Source organism: Dysidea avara, chromosome 7, assembly GCF_963678975.1.
Source record: "Dysidea avara chromosome 7, odDysAvar1.4, whole genome shotgun sequence".
Classification (NCBI taxonomy): domain Eukaryota; kingdom Metazoa; phylum Porifera; class Demospongiae; order Dictyoceratida; family Dysideidae; genus Dysidea; species Dysidea avara.
Window position 1 is genome coordinate 29,384,271 of NC_089278.1, and position 12,385 is coordinate 29,396,655.

General features: G+C 36.6%; 1 protein-coding gene across 1 annotated transcript in view; it reads right to left on the reverse strand.

The window, feature by feature from the left end:
• Window positions 1-2,156: 2,156 nt before the first annotated feature.
• Window positions 2,157-12,385, reverse strand: part of LOC136260594 (uncharacterized) — a 29,569-nt gene continuing 19,340 nt past the window's right edge. Inside the window, exons 2-7 of the mRNA XM_066054387.1 lie at window positions 11,029-11,445; window positions 10,339-10,892; window positions 8,917-8,972; window positions 8,180-8,281; window positions 7,384-7,721; window positions 2,157-2,703 (exon numbers count right to left, since the gene is read on the reverse strand). Of these exons, the coding sequence (XP_065910459.1) occupies window positions 2,317-2,703; window positions 7,384-7,721; window positions 8,180-8,281; window positions 8,917-8,972; window positions 10,339-10,892; window positions 11,029-11,280 (1,689 nt within the window). The 5' untranslated portion in view covers window positions 11,281-11,445 and the 3' untranslated portion in view covers window positions 2,157-2,316. The remainder of the gene's footprint in view (window positions 2,704-7,383; window positions 7,722-8,179; window positions 8,282-8,916; window positions 8,973-10,338; window positions 10,893-11,028; window positions 11,446-12,385) is intronic.

The window sequence follows — 12,385 nt, forward strand, 5'->3', positions numbered from 1 at the left end:
GTTAAGTTTTCAAAATGTCATTAGGGAGCAGTTTAAACTAGCTAATTTTGTATGGTTTTTAACTCAGTATCTTCCAGTGTTTGAAAGTATCAACAAATATCAGTCAAAATTGTCACCAAATTCAATCTCAGAAGGTTAAATTTTCAAAGTTTCCTTAGGGAGCAGCCTAGGCCTTTACACCAATTCTGGTTTTTAACTCAGTAGCTTCCAGTGTTTGAACTATTAACAAATTTCAGTCAAAATTTCCACTAAATTCAATCTCAGAACGTTAAATTTTCAAAATTTCCTTAGGGAACAGCCTAGGCCTTTATACTAATTCCAGTTTTTAACTCAGTAGCTTCCAGTGTTTGAACTATCAACAAATTTCAGCCAAAATCGCCACTAAATTCAATCTTAATTTTAATTTTTGCTATGCAAGACTCAAATATGAGTGTACACTGTAAAAAATGCCAAAAAAATGACAAAAAGCATACGTTATTTCAGCAGAACTGTTTTAACATTCTAGATGTTTTAACGAAAAGTGACTGCTAGTGTAACGACAAGTTTTTACTTTAACAAGAAAATGATGTTACAGCAACAAAAATTCCCGTTGTTATTTTAATAAATGAAGTGTTTGCTGTTTTTTTGCAGCAGGGATAACAAGTTCTTTGTTAAAATGAAAAATCCTTTTTTACAGTGTAGTGCATATCAAGTTAACGTACACTTAATAAGTTAATGAATGAATGTAAGTTAGGAGAATTAACTGTTTCTTCTGACAGAGAGTTCCATAGTCGAATAGCTGTAGGTAAGAAGGAGTGATAGTAGGTGTTTCTTTCAGCAAGAATAGTCATAAATCTCATTTGATGACCTCTTGTCCTGGTAAAGTTTCTATGAAGATTATTGGAAAAGTCAGCTGAAACAATATTGTTGATGATTTTGTAGAACATGATAATGGTGGACTTAGTTCTTCTGTGTTCAAGGGATTACCATTTTAAGCAATTGAGCATGTTAGTTACATATCTTAGAATGTTAAATTTTCAAAATTTCCTTAGGACCTTTACACTAATTCTGATTTTTTACTCAGTATCTTCCAGTGTTTGAACTATGAACAAATTTCAGTCAAAATTGTCACCAAATTCAATCTCAGAACATTAAATTTTCAGAACTTCCTGGCCTGGGGGGGGGGGGGCATGCCCCCAGACCCCCCTTAAAATCTCATGCTTCGCACTCTGTGGAGTCTTCTACCTGTGCCCCCCCCTTAGCAAAATCCTGGATCTGCCCCTGATACTTTTTTTTCATGGAGCTGCTCTATAGCACTTGTAGCAAAGCTGATAATGAGCCTGAGTAGGACATCATAGTCTAACAATAACAAGTAAGATTTAACTGATAAATTACAATTTTAAAATTAACATGTTGGTTGTGTGGCCCACCCCTGGAGTAGTGGCAACCGCCACTGTTTATTGAGGACTCTATATTAGACATATGTACTCATATATACAGTTATTTGCCTAGCTATCCACCCTTCCACCACACCAAGCTCTATCATTGCCTACCTTATCCCTAAAGCTACTACACACATAGCTAAGCAAAATTACAAAATTATTTTAGTCAGCGTATGCCTTACAAATCACAGATATTTTATGATGATTCATTGAATATTCCTATATACAATATTATGGGTGCATCCAGGGAGAGGGACACACCCAGGCCATTGGAAAGAGTGGAAGTTTCTCAAGTTAAATAGTGGTAATGTCATATCCTCAATTTTGCAATCAGCTATTTATATCATTATTTCATCTGAATCTGAGTGATCTTCACAGAGTGTAGTTATACATCACATCAAAACTAATATTGATTTCAGAGGTCTTGCTGAGCAGTAAATAAATCACAGTAACTGTACTATTAGATACTGACTGCTCTATTAGAGTATCTAGATTGTTTCTGCCCATTTTCAAGTACCAGTTTTCTATGCATGGGGATATATTATAATACTGAGCATGCACGGAGAAGTTGCATTTAGAAGGGGCATGGGGACATCTCCCCACAATCCTCTCTACCTTAGCTAGGTAACTATAAAAAGAATTTCATTAGGAGAGGGGGCATGTACATTTACCCCAATTGTACCATGTCAAATCCACCATCAGATACTCAACTATATGTGCCATTTGTACATATCATACAGCTAACTAAAGTGCAGTTGATAACATGTATATAATGCATATGTATGCATTCACAATAAGCAAAATTATGTACATATATAAATAGAATCTGTAAAACTATCAAGAGTACTGCATGTGTACATTATTATTGATGTGTACTCTTGTTACTATGTATGTTTCAGTGCTTATTGAATATCTTTTTAATGGCCTCCCTCACAGTTTGGAAACGTATCACATACATTAGATGAGTGAAACTGATCATTGAGTATAACAAGAAAGCAATAGTAAATAAAGCATGTGAAGTACTCAGTGACTTTATAGCTTCCAGTTTATATTCCTCACACTCCTCTCTGGCACCTCCAAGTGAACAGGCTACAAACTTGTCAGTATCAGCAAGTAACTCATCTTTACTTATCAAGTACGCAGTATGTGCACTAAAATATGACAACATTACTAATACATAATAGCAGAACAAGAGACTCAGTTTAATTTCAGCAACAGACCAGCCCGAGGTCACACAGAATATTTTAGTAAAGGTGGTATTGTTTGACCTTAAGTGACGCTTCTAAGTAAAAGAAATGATGAAAAATTACAACTATTGAAAATAATACCAGTATCGTTTATTTAGTAAATAATATTTTATTTAGTTAACAACAATATTATATTGGTACAGCAGTACTGGGGTGTATAAATAGAGCACTTGTGGGTATATAGCTAGACTATAGAAATTTGTTTGTAAAAAAAAGAAGCAATAGCTTAGTATTGTAGTTGTTTGTTTATATAGCAAACTACAAGGTTAAACCTAAAGCAAATCATGGAAAATGTTCAATAGTACAGGCAAAATGTACACTGTAGTTGTGCATGGATTAGATATATGTATTTTAGCAGTTTTGCACAATATACACTTATAAAGCAGTCAAAATCCTAATAATGTACATTGTAGAGCAATGATATAAAAGTGATTTGATCATTCAAAGTGGCTTAAGCCTTCTATCTCAGCATTTTTGTTACACACATATATATTATGTAAAGTCAGCTTATATGTAGCTTGGAAGGAATGACAAGGCTTCCACACACATCCAATTTTCTGACTTTAACAAACTGTAACTTGACTACGCAGCACGCTGTTGACCTACAATTTTCACACAATTTTTCCATAGCATTGTAAAATACCAGGTCAAAATTTGAAACTAATGGCATACTCCTACATTGAGGTATGGTGCTTCAAAGCCATAAAAGTGGATGTCAAATTCAGTCACAAATATAGGCAGTAAAGTATATATATATAATTTAAAGTTCACATAATTATATCTGCGTGCATATGTGAGTTACGTACATTGCTCTATGTACAAATATTAGGTAGATGTAAAGGATGACGAAAGTGTTTTGACACTGTATAGTTAACTATTTGATAAAGGAACAAAGGCATGCACAAGAAAACATGCACTGATAGTCATATTTATTCTATTCTGTAAATGCCATCCCACTAGAGACCTGTGAGAAGGCTTAAAAGCCTGTGAATACAAGGACTTCAAAACCAAATGTGACCCAGTCTGACGAAACCGGGCTTATCGCCTATTTAAAAGTATCAAGAAATGCCGGTTTTAAGTATTTAGTGTGTTGTAGCTCGCCAATGGTTGAAGCTATGTGTACCAAATTTTCACACGTTTACACCAATTACTTACCTTCCAGAGCGTCCACTGTGCAAGTAGCCAACAACTAAGTTTCCCGCCATTTTAGATAGTTTTTAAACCGAGGTTGACTGTACCAGGCGAGCTGCAAATTGGGTGGGAGACGGGGGCCCTGGAAGGCGGGCAAGATGGTGTTCAAAAATTGAAAAGGAAGGCCAAGGGATGAATTAGGCCAAGTTTTGAGCCATTGAGATCTCAAAACTGGCTAAAATGAAAGGAAATTCACAGCAGAGGTAGTTATTCAACACCACAGAGCTGTACAGCCACATACAGTCATTCCCAGGCTGACCACAGCTCCATTAAGGCCCCACAACACACGTACGGATCGCCACTGGCCTCGGGAAAAGCAGCCAGCAAAACCAGACCACTCAAGTCTAGCTGATTTTAAATGTGGAATTAGATAGTTTATTCATGTAGCTGTGTATCCTGGGTGAAAAATCGAATCTGCTGACATGGGCGATAAGACCGGTTTTCTCAGACTGGGTCACATACAACTGTGTCACGTGAGATCACATGATCCACCCAATAATACAAAGTTATAAACTGGCTGCTGTGGCTGTTCTAAGTGGCTGGCACTTCTTCTGGATGTATTTCATGGCTGAAATAGGTAAGTTAGCTGTTCTAGAGTATCTGGCTGTAAATCTGTAGTTCTATGTGACCCAGTCTGACGAAACCGGGCTTATCGCCTATTTAAAAGTATTGAGAAATGCCGGTTTTAAGCATTTAGTGTGTTGTAGCTCGCCAATGGTTGAAGCTATGTGTACCAAATTTTCACACATTTTACACCAATTACTTACCTTCCAGAGCATCCACTGTGCAAGTAGCCAACAACTAAGTTTCCCGCCATTTTAGATAGTTTTTAAACCGAGGTTGACTGTACCAGGCGAGCTGCAAATTGGGTGGGAGGCGGGGACCCTGGAAGGCGGGAAAGATGGCGTTCAAAAATTGAAAAGGAAGGCCAAGGGATGAATTAGGCCAAGTTTTGAGCCATTGACATCTCAAAACTGGCTAAAATGAAAGGAAATTCACAGCAGAGGTAGTTATTCAACACCACAGAGCTGTACAGCCACATACAGTCATTCCCAGGCTGACCACAGCTCCATTAAGGCCCCACAACACACGTACGGATCGCCACTGGCCTTGGGAAAAGCAGCCAGCAAAACCAGACCACTCAAGTCTAGCTGATTTTAAATGTGGAATTAGATAGTTTATTCATGTAGCTGTGTATCCTGGGTGAAAAATTGAATCTGCTGACATGGGCAATAAGACTGGTTTTCTCAGACTGGGTCACAAATAGATCAAGCTATGTATTGTTATCATGAATCATGGTTCAATTGTATGACTACAGTAAATGGGCTTTCCGTCAACAAAAGTACACAGGCTTTGTTTAAACTGTGTTTTATTATACTAAGAGTAAACAATAGAAGGGAGGGAGAGTATCTAACGCTTAATAGGCCTGTGTTAAATGAGCGTGTAGAACAACCCAGATATCACCATACTTTTTCGTATTTTCTCAATGTGTTAATGTGTGTAAATATTTAGCTGACTGCACGGATCCGATATTTACGTTATTGGTACTATGCAAGGCATACACTGTACTTGTAGCACATGTCTACTCCGGTATGCATATCCAATAGCCTCTTGAGTAGTGCAGACAAGAAAAGAAAGGCCGTCTTGAGAAGAGCGAAGAGAAGAGGTATTGGAATGTCCATGAAGATTGTTGGGAGCCTTGCTTTCAACCAACATCGTCAGTAGAAGCATCTCAATAAATGCTTGCCGTGATGTGGAGGAAGAAATACCTGTCCAAGAATTGAGCGTGCCTTCAATTGAAATGAGTCACTGTGTTGTCGAAGAACTGACCGAATTTTGAAGCGGTTCATCCAGAGTTGCAGTTCTCCGGTGGATAGCTACACGCTCAACAACAAACAGATACTCATTGTTACCCAGCGAGACACGCACAGACGTCAAGACTTGATATCGATTCTGTGTATCAATTACTTGTGGCGGCCTCGTAAAGGCTCTTTTACTCTTTGATTTTGTTAACACGTCTGACCAAGAAGCCATTCGTTCTACGTGCTCATTTTACACATACCTATTGAGCGTTGGATACTCTCCCTCCCTACTATTATTAACTCTTGATAATACATAATGTACCACTTTCACACTCGGCTCAGATCAAAGGAAAGCCACTGCATATATATCACATATATGACCGGATTTGCAAAAAGGTACCACAAAATTTGGCCCATTTTTTTGAACTTTGAAGCTTCATACCTTTTGTATCATTGCATATAATTGTCTGAAATTTCCATGAGTACACCTACAGTACCTGATTGTATTTTGATACTAAGAGCAAGTTAATCAGTATAAGGAGTAAAGTGGTACATCGTTAATTTTGTTTCCTGGTATGTAAAATGCGTGGAAAGTATCGTTTCATAAATCCGGTCACATATTGCACTGATTCAGGAAAGTTAAAGAGATAATTATATGCACTGTAAAGCCCCTATTTGATGATTATTAGTTTCTCATCCACCGCCCACATCCTTCTTCGGCTACCACATGGTAAGCCATTATTTACTCTGTGCATGCTCAGAAGAACACGTGATACCAAACCGTCATTGATGAAGTTTTTAATTAATGCTACAGTACGCCAGGAGTACTGTTGTATTGTTTTCTTGGCAAATTGCTGCAGTGGATTCTATTTTCAACTGTTTTTCAAGTCAACTGAAATCCTGCTAGCTTAATAGAGAACAATTGCAACTAAAAACCAATGTTAATTTGTGGGAGGAAAGAAGAATTTGGAATTAATAATACAATGGCCTAATGGTAATACCCTCCCACCCACATCATAATAAATAGAAAAACTGGATGAGAAACTAATAATCACCAAATATGGGCCTAAACAGTGTGTATATCTCATTAACTCAAGATATTGTACAGTTAGGTGTACATATAATTATCATGTTAACTCATTCGAAGAAATCCTCAGATTTCTTTGATGTCCTTTTTTATCTCTTTGTGCCATTATAATAGTCCCCAAGCATTTGGAGGTAAAGTGGTATTCTATACAACATACTCATAACATACTCAGCTATAACATACTCATGAATAGCTGGCATCATTATCAAATCGTGTTTTGAGGTCCTGTGTCTCCTTGCTCACTGTATAAACCCACAATTGAACATTTCGTATACTCGTGTTGTTGCGTGTAAATTTCAACTCTTAGCACAGCAATGCCTTGTCATTATTCTTATGTTGTTTTACTATCGAAATTCACAAGCCCAAAATAAATACACTCATGAAACATGCCAGCAGTTTCCCACACTTGTAGGTGATTAACCCATGTGGCACACATTAGTTATACCATCAGCACTCGTCCTTTGAATGGTATATACACACTTTCCCTGGGGTCTGAGGTCCTTGGGAAAATGCGTACATAACAGGCAAAGCACTCGTGCCCATGGTATCAGTTTACTTATAGTATTTTGTGTGCATGTTTCAATTACTATACACTTAACATTCACTCAAATTCACACTTTTTACTTTCAACTTACTTTCAGAAGAATCCACCATGAAGTAAATACAAACACAAGACCAATACAAAATAGAGCAATATTTGGTAATAGTCCTCCATAAAATGCAACAGAATTTGATTGAGGGAGACACATTATTCCATTATATTGTTGCTTTGTTACAATCGCAGCTATTATTGGAGACAATAATCCATACAGTACTACAATCACCACTTCAGTAATGTGGATTTTCTTTCTACGTGATGATGAGTCCATCCATACTTTTATTGTGAATGGAAAATTCAAACCAAGCAACAAATGAAGGAGATGAAAACACCAAAATCCCACAAAACAGGAGTACAAAAATTGTAACATGAATCCTACAAAGAAATATTAATTAAACTTGGCCTGTGCATATGCTGGACAAATTCATACACATGTCACTTTATGTAATTTAGCAGCATATTATTTGACATGGAAACAAATAATGTAGCACATCAGACAGTCAGTATTCATATAAGTAAGTTCTACAGAGGTTAGCTACCTAGCTTTACTATACAGTTTGGCATGGAATTTACACAGCCTATGTTAATCTGACACTTTTGGATTGTGTTTTGAAATGATTTTAAAACAGATACTCTAAACACGTCAGTAGATGCACATGGTTCATAATTAAAAACTCTAGCTGTCATTTATTGGCAACAACATAATATATCACTGCAGGAGAGGAAATTGGTGAAATGTGTCCATAGCTTTGGAGTGTTCATTGTCTTGAAGTGCTTGGTGTTAATTCTTTATTGTATGATATATATTTATGTGATCATATTGTGACACACACCTTGAATCTCACAAAAGTAGGCACGTTTTCTAATGCTGTTTAGATAGCTGTGATCTGAGCACACCAATGAAGGTACAAAGAAAGGTAGCATGGCAAAACTCACTGCAATAAAGCATGCACAAGTAAACACTGTACGCATTCACAATACTTAAAATTACAAGTTGATGTATAAACGTTTTAACAGCTGTACCCTAAATTAATTATAATCCATTTGTGTGGCAAGCCAGGGTTAAAATATTCTGAAATTGCAACCAAAGGTGGCAATCAAGAAATGGCTGTAATGATAGCAATGCCGATACATTATAATAATGACATGCTTACACTATTATCATGATAATTATTGTCTACAGAACCACTAGAACTTACTTTGTTCACATGGCAGTCACATGTGGGGTTTACTTATCATTATAGTAAATTAATATGTGTACATAGTGCATGTGTGTGTTCGTGCGTGCGTGGGTATGCGTGCGTGTGCATGCATGTGTGTAAGTGTGTGTGTGTCAGTGTGTGTGTGTGTGTAAGTGTGTGTGTTTCTAGTTGTATAATGTATATATGTGTGTGCAGTGCATTTTGGACATTTGTGTGCGGGTGTGTTATTGTTAATGCTGAGTGTGTCACTGTGTGTTGTGTGTGGGTAGTGGAGGTGGCAGAATCTTTAATCATCCATTGTTATATGCTGCTATACTCTACTGGCTCTACGCTAAGTGTGTGGTTATGATAATGGTCAGTCAACTTACAGAATATTTGCCAAATGATAATTTTGTATACAATGAATATCCGAGGAAACTGTAGTCTAAAAAAAAAACATTGAATATTACCCCAAATGTGTACATGTAATACAGTATGTGCAATTACTGCATACTCTGACACAAGTCTATAGTTAATATTGTACAATTAGGCTTGAGTACATAATGATTTTTAGATTACCCATTTTTGGCAATTCATTTTTGTTCATGTATATTCCCGAATGTCTCCTGAAGTGATTCATGAAACGGAACAGGTTGCTGTACATACGTTTTCTTTGGGAGCTCAAAATATAAGCTTAAACAATCCCTTTAAATGTTGCGATACTCTGATAGAGCAGTCACATATAACACTTGGGTGACAGTTTATTAGGTTAAGGTCCAGGGTTACTGCTCTATTAGAGAATCTTGATCTTTGTACAGATTGTATGCTAGCAATATTTAAGCAAGTGCCTTCGTGATGTTCTCTCTGGCAGCTACATATTGCAAGAACCAACAGCAGAAGATCATCCTATTATCCCACCTGGTTCTTTTTAGCTACTAGAACTTATTCTGGCATAATTAGGGCTAAAACGAATATTCTAAATGCTAATGAAATGAATAGTTTTAAAAAGAATGAATACTCGAATATTCTAAATGTATATACTTTATTCATAAACACTTAAACTTACATTTTTTGTAGGAAATTTAACTGCTTCATTTGTGCTGATCTGCTGGTACAATTACTACAAGTCCCATATTTTATAAGAAAATGATGAAATATTTTGTAACGTTTTAAAGCCTATTGCATTACCATTGTAACATATGCCTATTGAATGTCAAATCTACTCCCACAGCTTTGAATATTTATTTATTTATCAAGGCTTTAGAGCTCAAGTGCTGAAAGTCTGTAAGACAACTGGTCCCACAGCCTGTTTAAAGTGTTGTGTTTGAAAAGGTGGAGAAGGAGAAAAAAAATCCATGACTGGACCTGGGCAGCCTTGAACCTGCAGCCATCTGATTAACGCTCGAATGCTTACAGGAGTCTCCCAGGCAGTCAAGATGTTTTCTCCTTGACAATTTCATTTGATTTAGAACAAATAATGAACTATTGAATGGTTGTTTTAGCCCTAGGCATAATGTACAGTATACTAGCCTATGTACACTAGCCCATGTACAATGTTCAATCACAGCTAATAAAATAATTCACAATCTTACATGCCTATCATAATTGATATGATTAATTGACCATTGAACCAAGGAGGTTTGATGGGTCACAATTAAATTTCATCGCATTATTCATGACTAACAGTTTACACATTAAGTAATGTAGTCAAATTATTATAACCTTACTTTACATGCAAGGGGGTGGATCTATAGCTGGTTAGCATGACCCTGATGTCTTTATTTAATAAATGAACATGTAGTAAAACTTACAATTTATGTGCATAGTAGCAACAGACAATGATAGCAATGATCCCTACAATAAATCCAAGTATTCCACATGAAGGTGCTACAAAACGGAAAAAAAATAAAAGAGTGCCTTCAATTACCAAGATTTGTTCACCACACACTGGTAAGCATATAGAGTTAGAGTCACAAAAATGGTCAAAGCCAGTTGGACAATTCTGATTTGGAGCCTTTGAGAATGTCAAAGTCCCATCTCCAGAATAACTTGAACAATTGACAACACTTATGTTACAAATGCTCTCCACTATTCTCCACTCAGAAGCACATTTGTTATCTCGAACTTCTTCACACTCTTCAGTCAGCTCTACTGAAGAACTATCACCATTACACAGTAGAAGTATTGTATTGCAGAAAAATGATAAAGTATCATTTGTGCCACACTGTGAAGCAGCACTGTTTAACCCTAAGTGATAAACTGAGTGTAGACCAAATACAGCTGTAGAATCTAATTCACAATCTTGATATTCAGTAAGATTACAACGGTCCATCAACCAAGTAGAATTAGGCTCTGGACAAGTAGCCTAATATATGCACATAAGAGAATGAATGTATGTATATACCAAGTAAGACAAATGTAATGCATGGTACAGTAACTATAACAGCACAAGACTGACACAATCATGTAAATAATAATACGCACATTGGTAAAGTACTCACCATGCAACTCTCAATTTCTAGATTATAAAAGACAGTACTTTCTGTGACATATGCTTCTGCACCAGGTGGATCTGTGTTATACCAGACAATCGAAGCAAGAAATAACAATATCATCACACAAATGATAACAATCAGAGTTGCCATTAATCTACACTTTACAGCTGTAGTGATATTCTGTGTCGTAAAATCTTCAGCTGCAATATTTCTTTTTGAACTTCTTAAGGAATTATGCAATGATACGTGAGCATCCATCTTATCACTTAGCAATGTTGGATTATTTGAGACTTGCAAGTGGTTATCTTGTAAGTCACTTCTCTCAGCACAAGGTACTTTCTGTGCTATTATTGACAGCACCAGGTATCTGTGTCTTCCACTGTTATGTTAACCAACTTACAGTAACAGTATTTGTGACTGGGCCTGCGAAAATAGGACATGTGGGCACATAAAATTTGCCTACTTTTTCAAACTTTCATGGCTCATAATGCTTCATAGCAACATGCTATGGCCATGCAGTTTTCAGCCCTTATTACATATTTAATTGGCTATATGGTACAAGTTACAGAATACAAATGCTGCATTTCAATACTGAGATATGACTGATAGTGTGGTGGGGTGTTGTTTGTGCCCACATGCCCTATTTTCACAGGACCGTTCACATTTGTTATTGTCATTTATCTCACTCAAATGGCCATGGTGAAAAAAGATGTGAAATCCAAGGTGGCGGCCAAGCAATGGCTATGATGGTAAGTTAATGGTAAAAAGTTTAATAATGATAATTCAGCCGCCACTTTCGATTTCACATCTTTTTCACCATAACCTTTTTGGGGCCGCACTCTTTTTTTACAGCTTGGCTGTTTTTGATCAGATATGTCTTCTTTTTGTATGCATATTTGGGGCTTTTTTAACCTAACTTTTTTCTTTACCACAGGAAGGAAAAAAGATTTAATCATAATCAAGATTTAAAGCAGATTTTTAATACTTAAACTATTTTTGATTTTATCAGTAATTATACAAATTGTATATATGTGACCGGGCCTGCGAAAACAGGGCAAGTGGGCACAAACTACACCCCATCACTCTACAGGTCATATCTCAGTACTGGAAACGTATATTTCCATTCTGTAACTTGCATTATGATGCCAATTAAATGTTTACTAAGAGCCGAAAATTGCAATGCCATAGCATATTGGTACAAAACGTTATGAGTGATGGAAGTGTGAAAAAGTAGACAAAAATCATGTGCCCACATGCCCTATTATTGCAGGCCCGGTCACATATATATATATATAATACCATACCTGTTTCACTGCCCATACTATAATAGTCTCAATAGTAGCAGTGAAATTTATCTCGTATT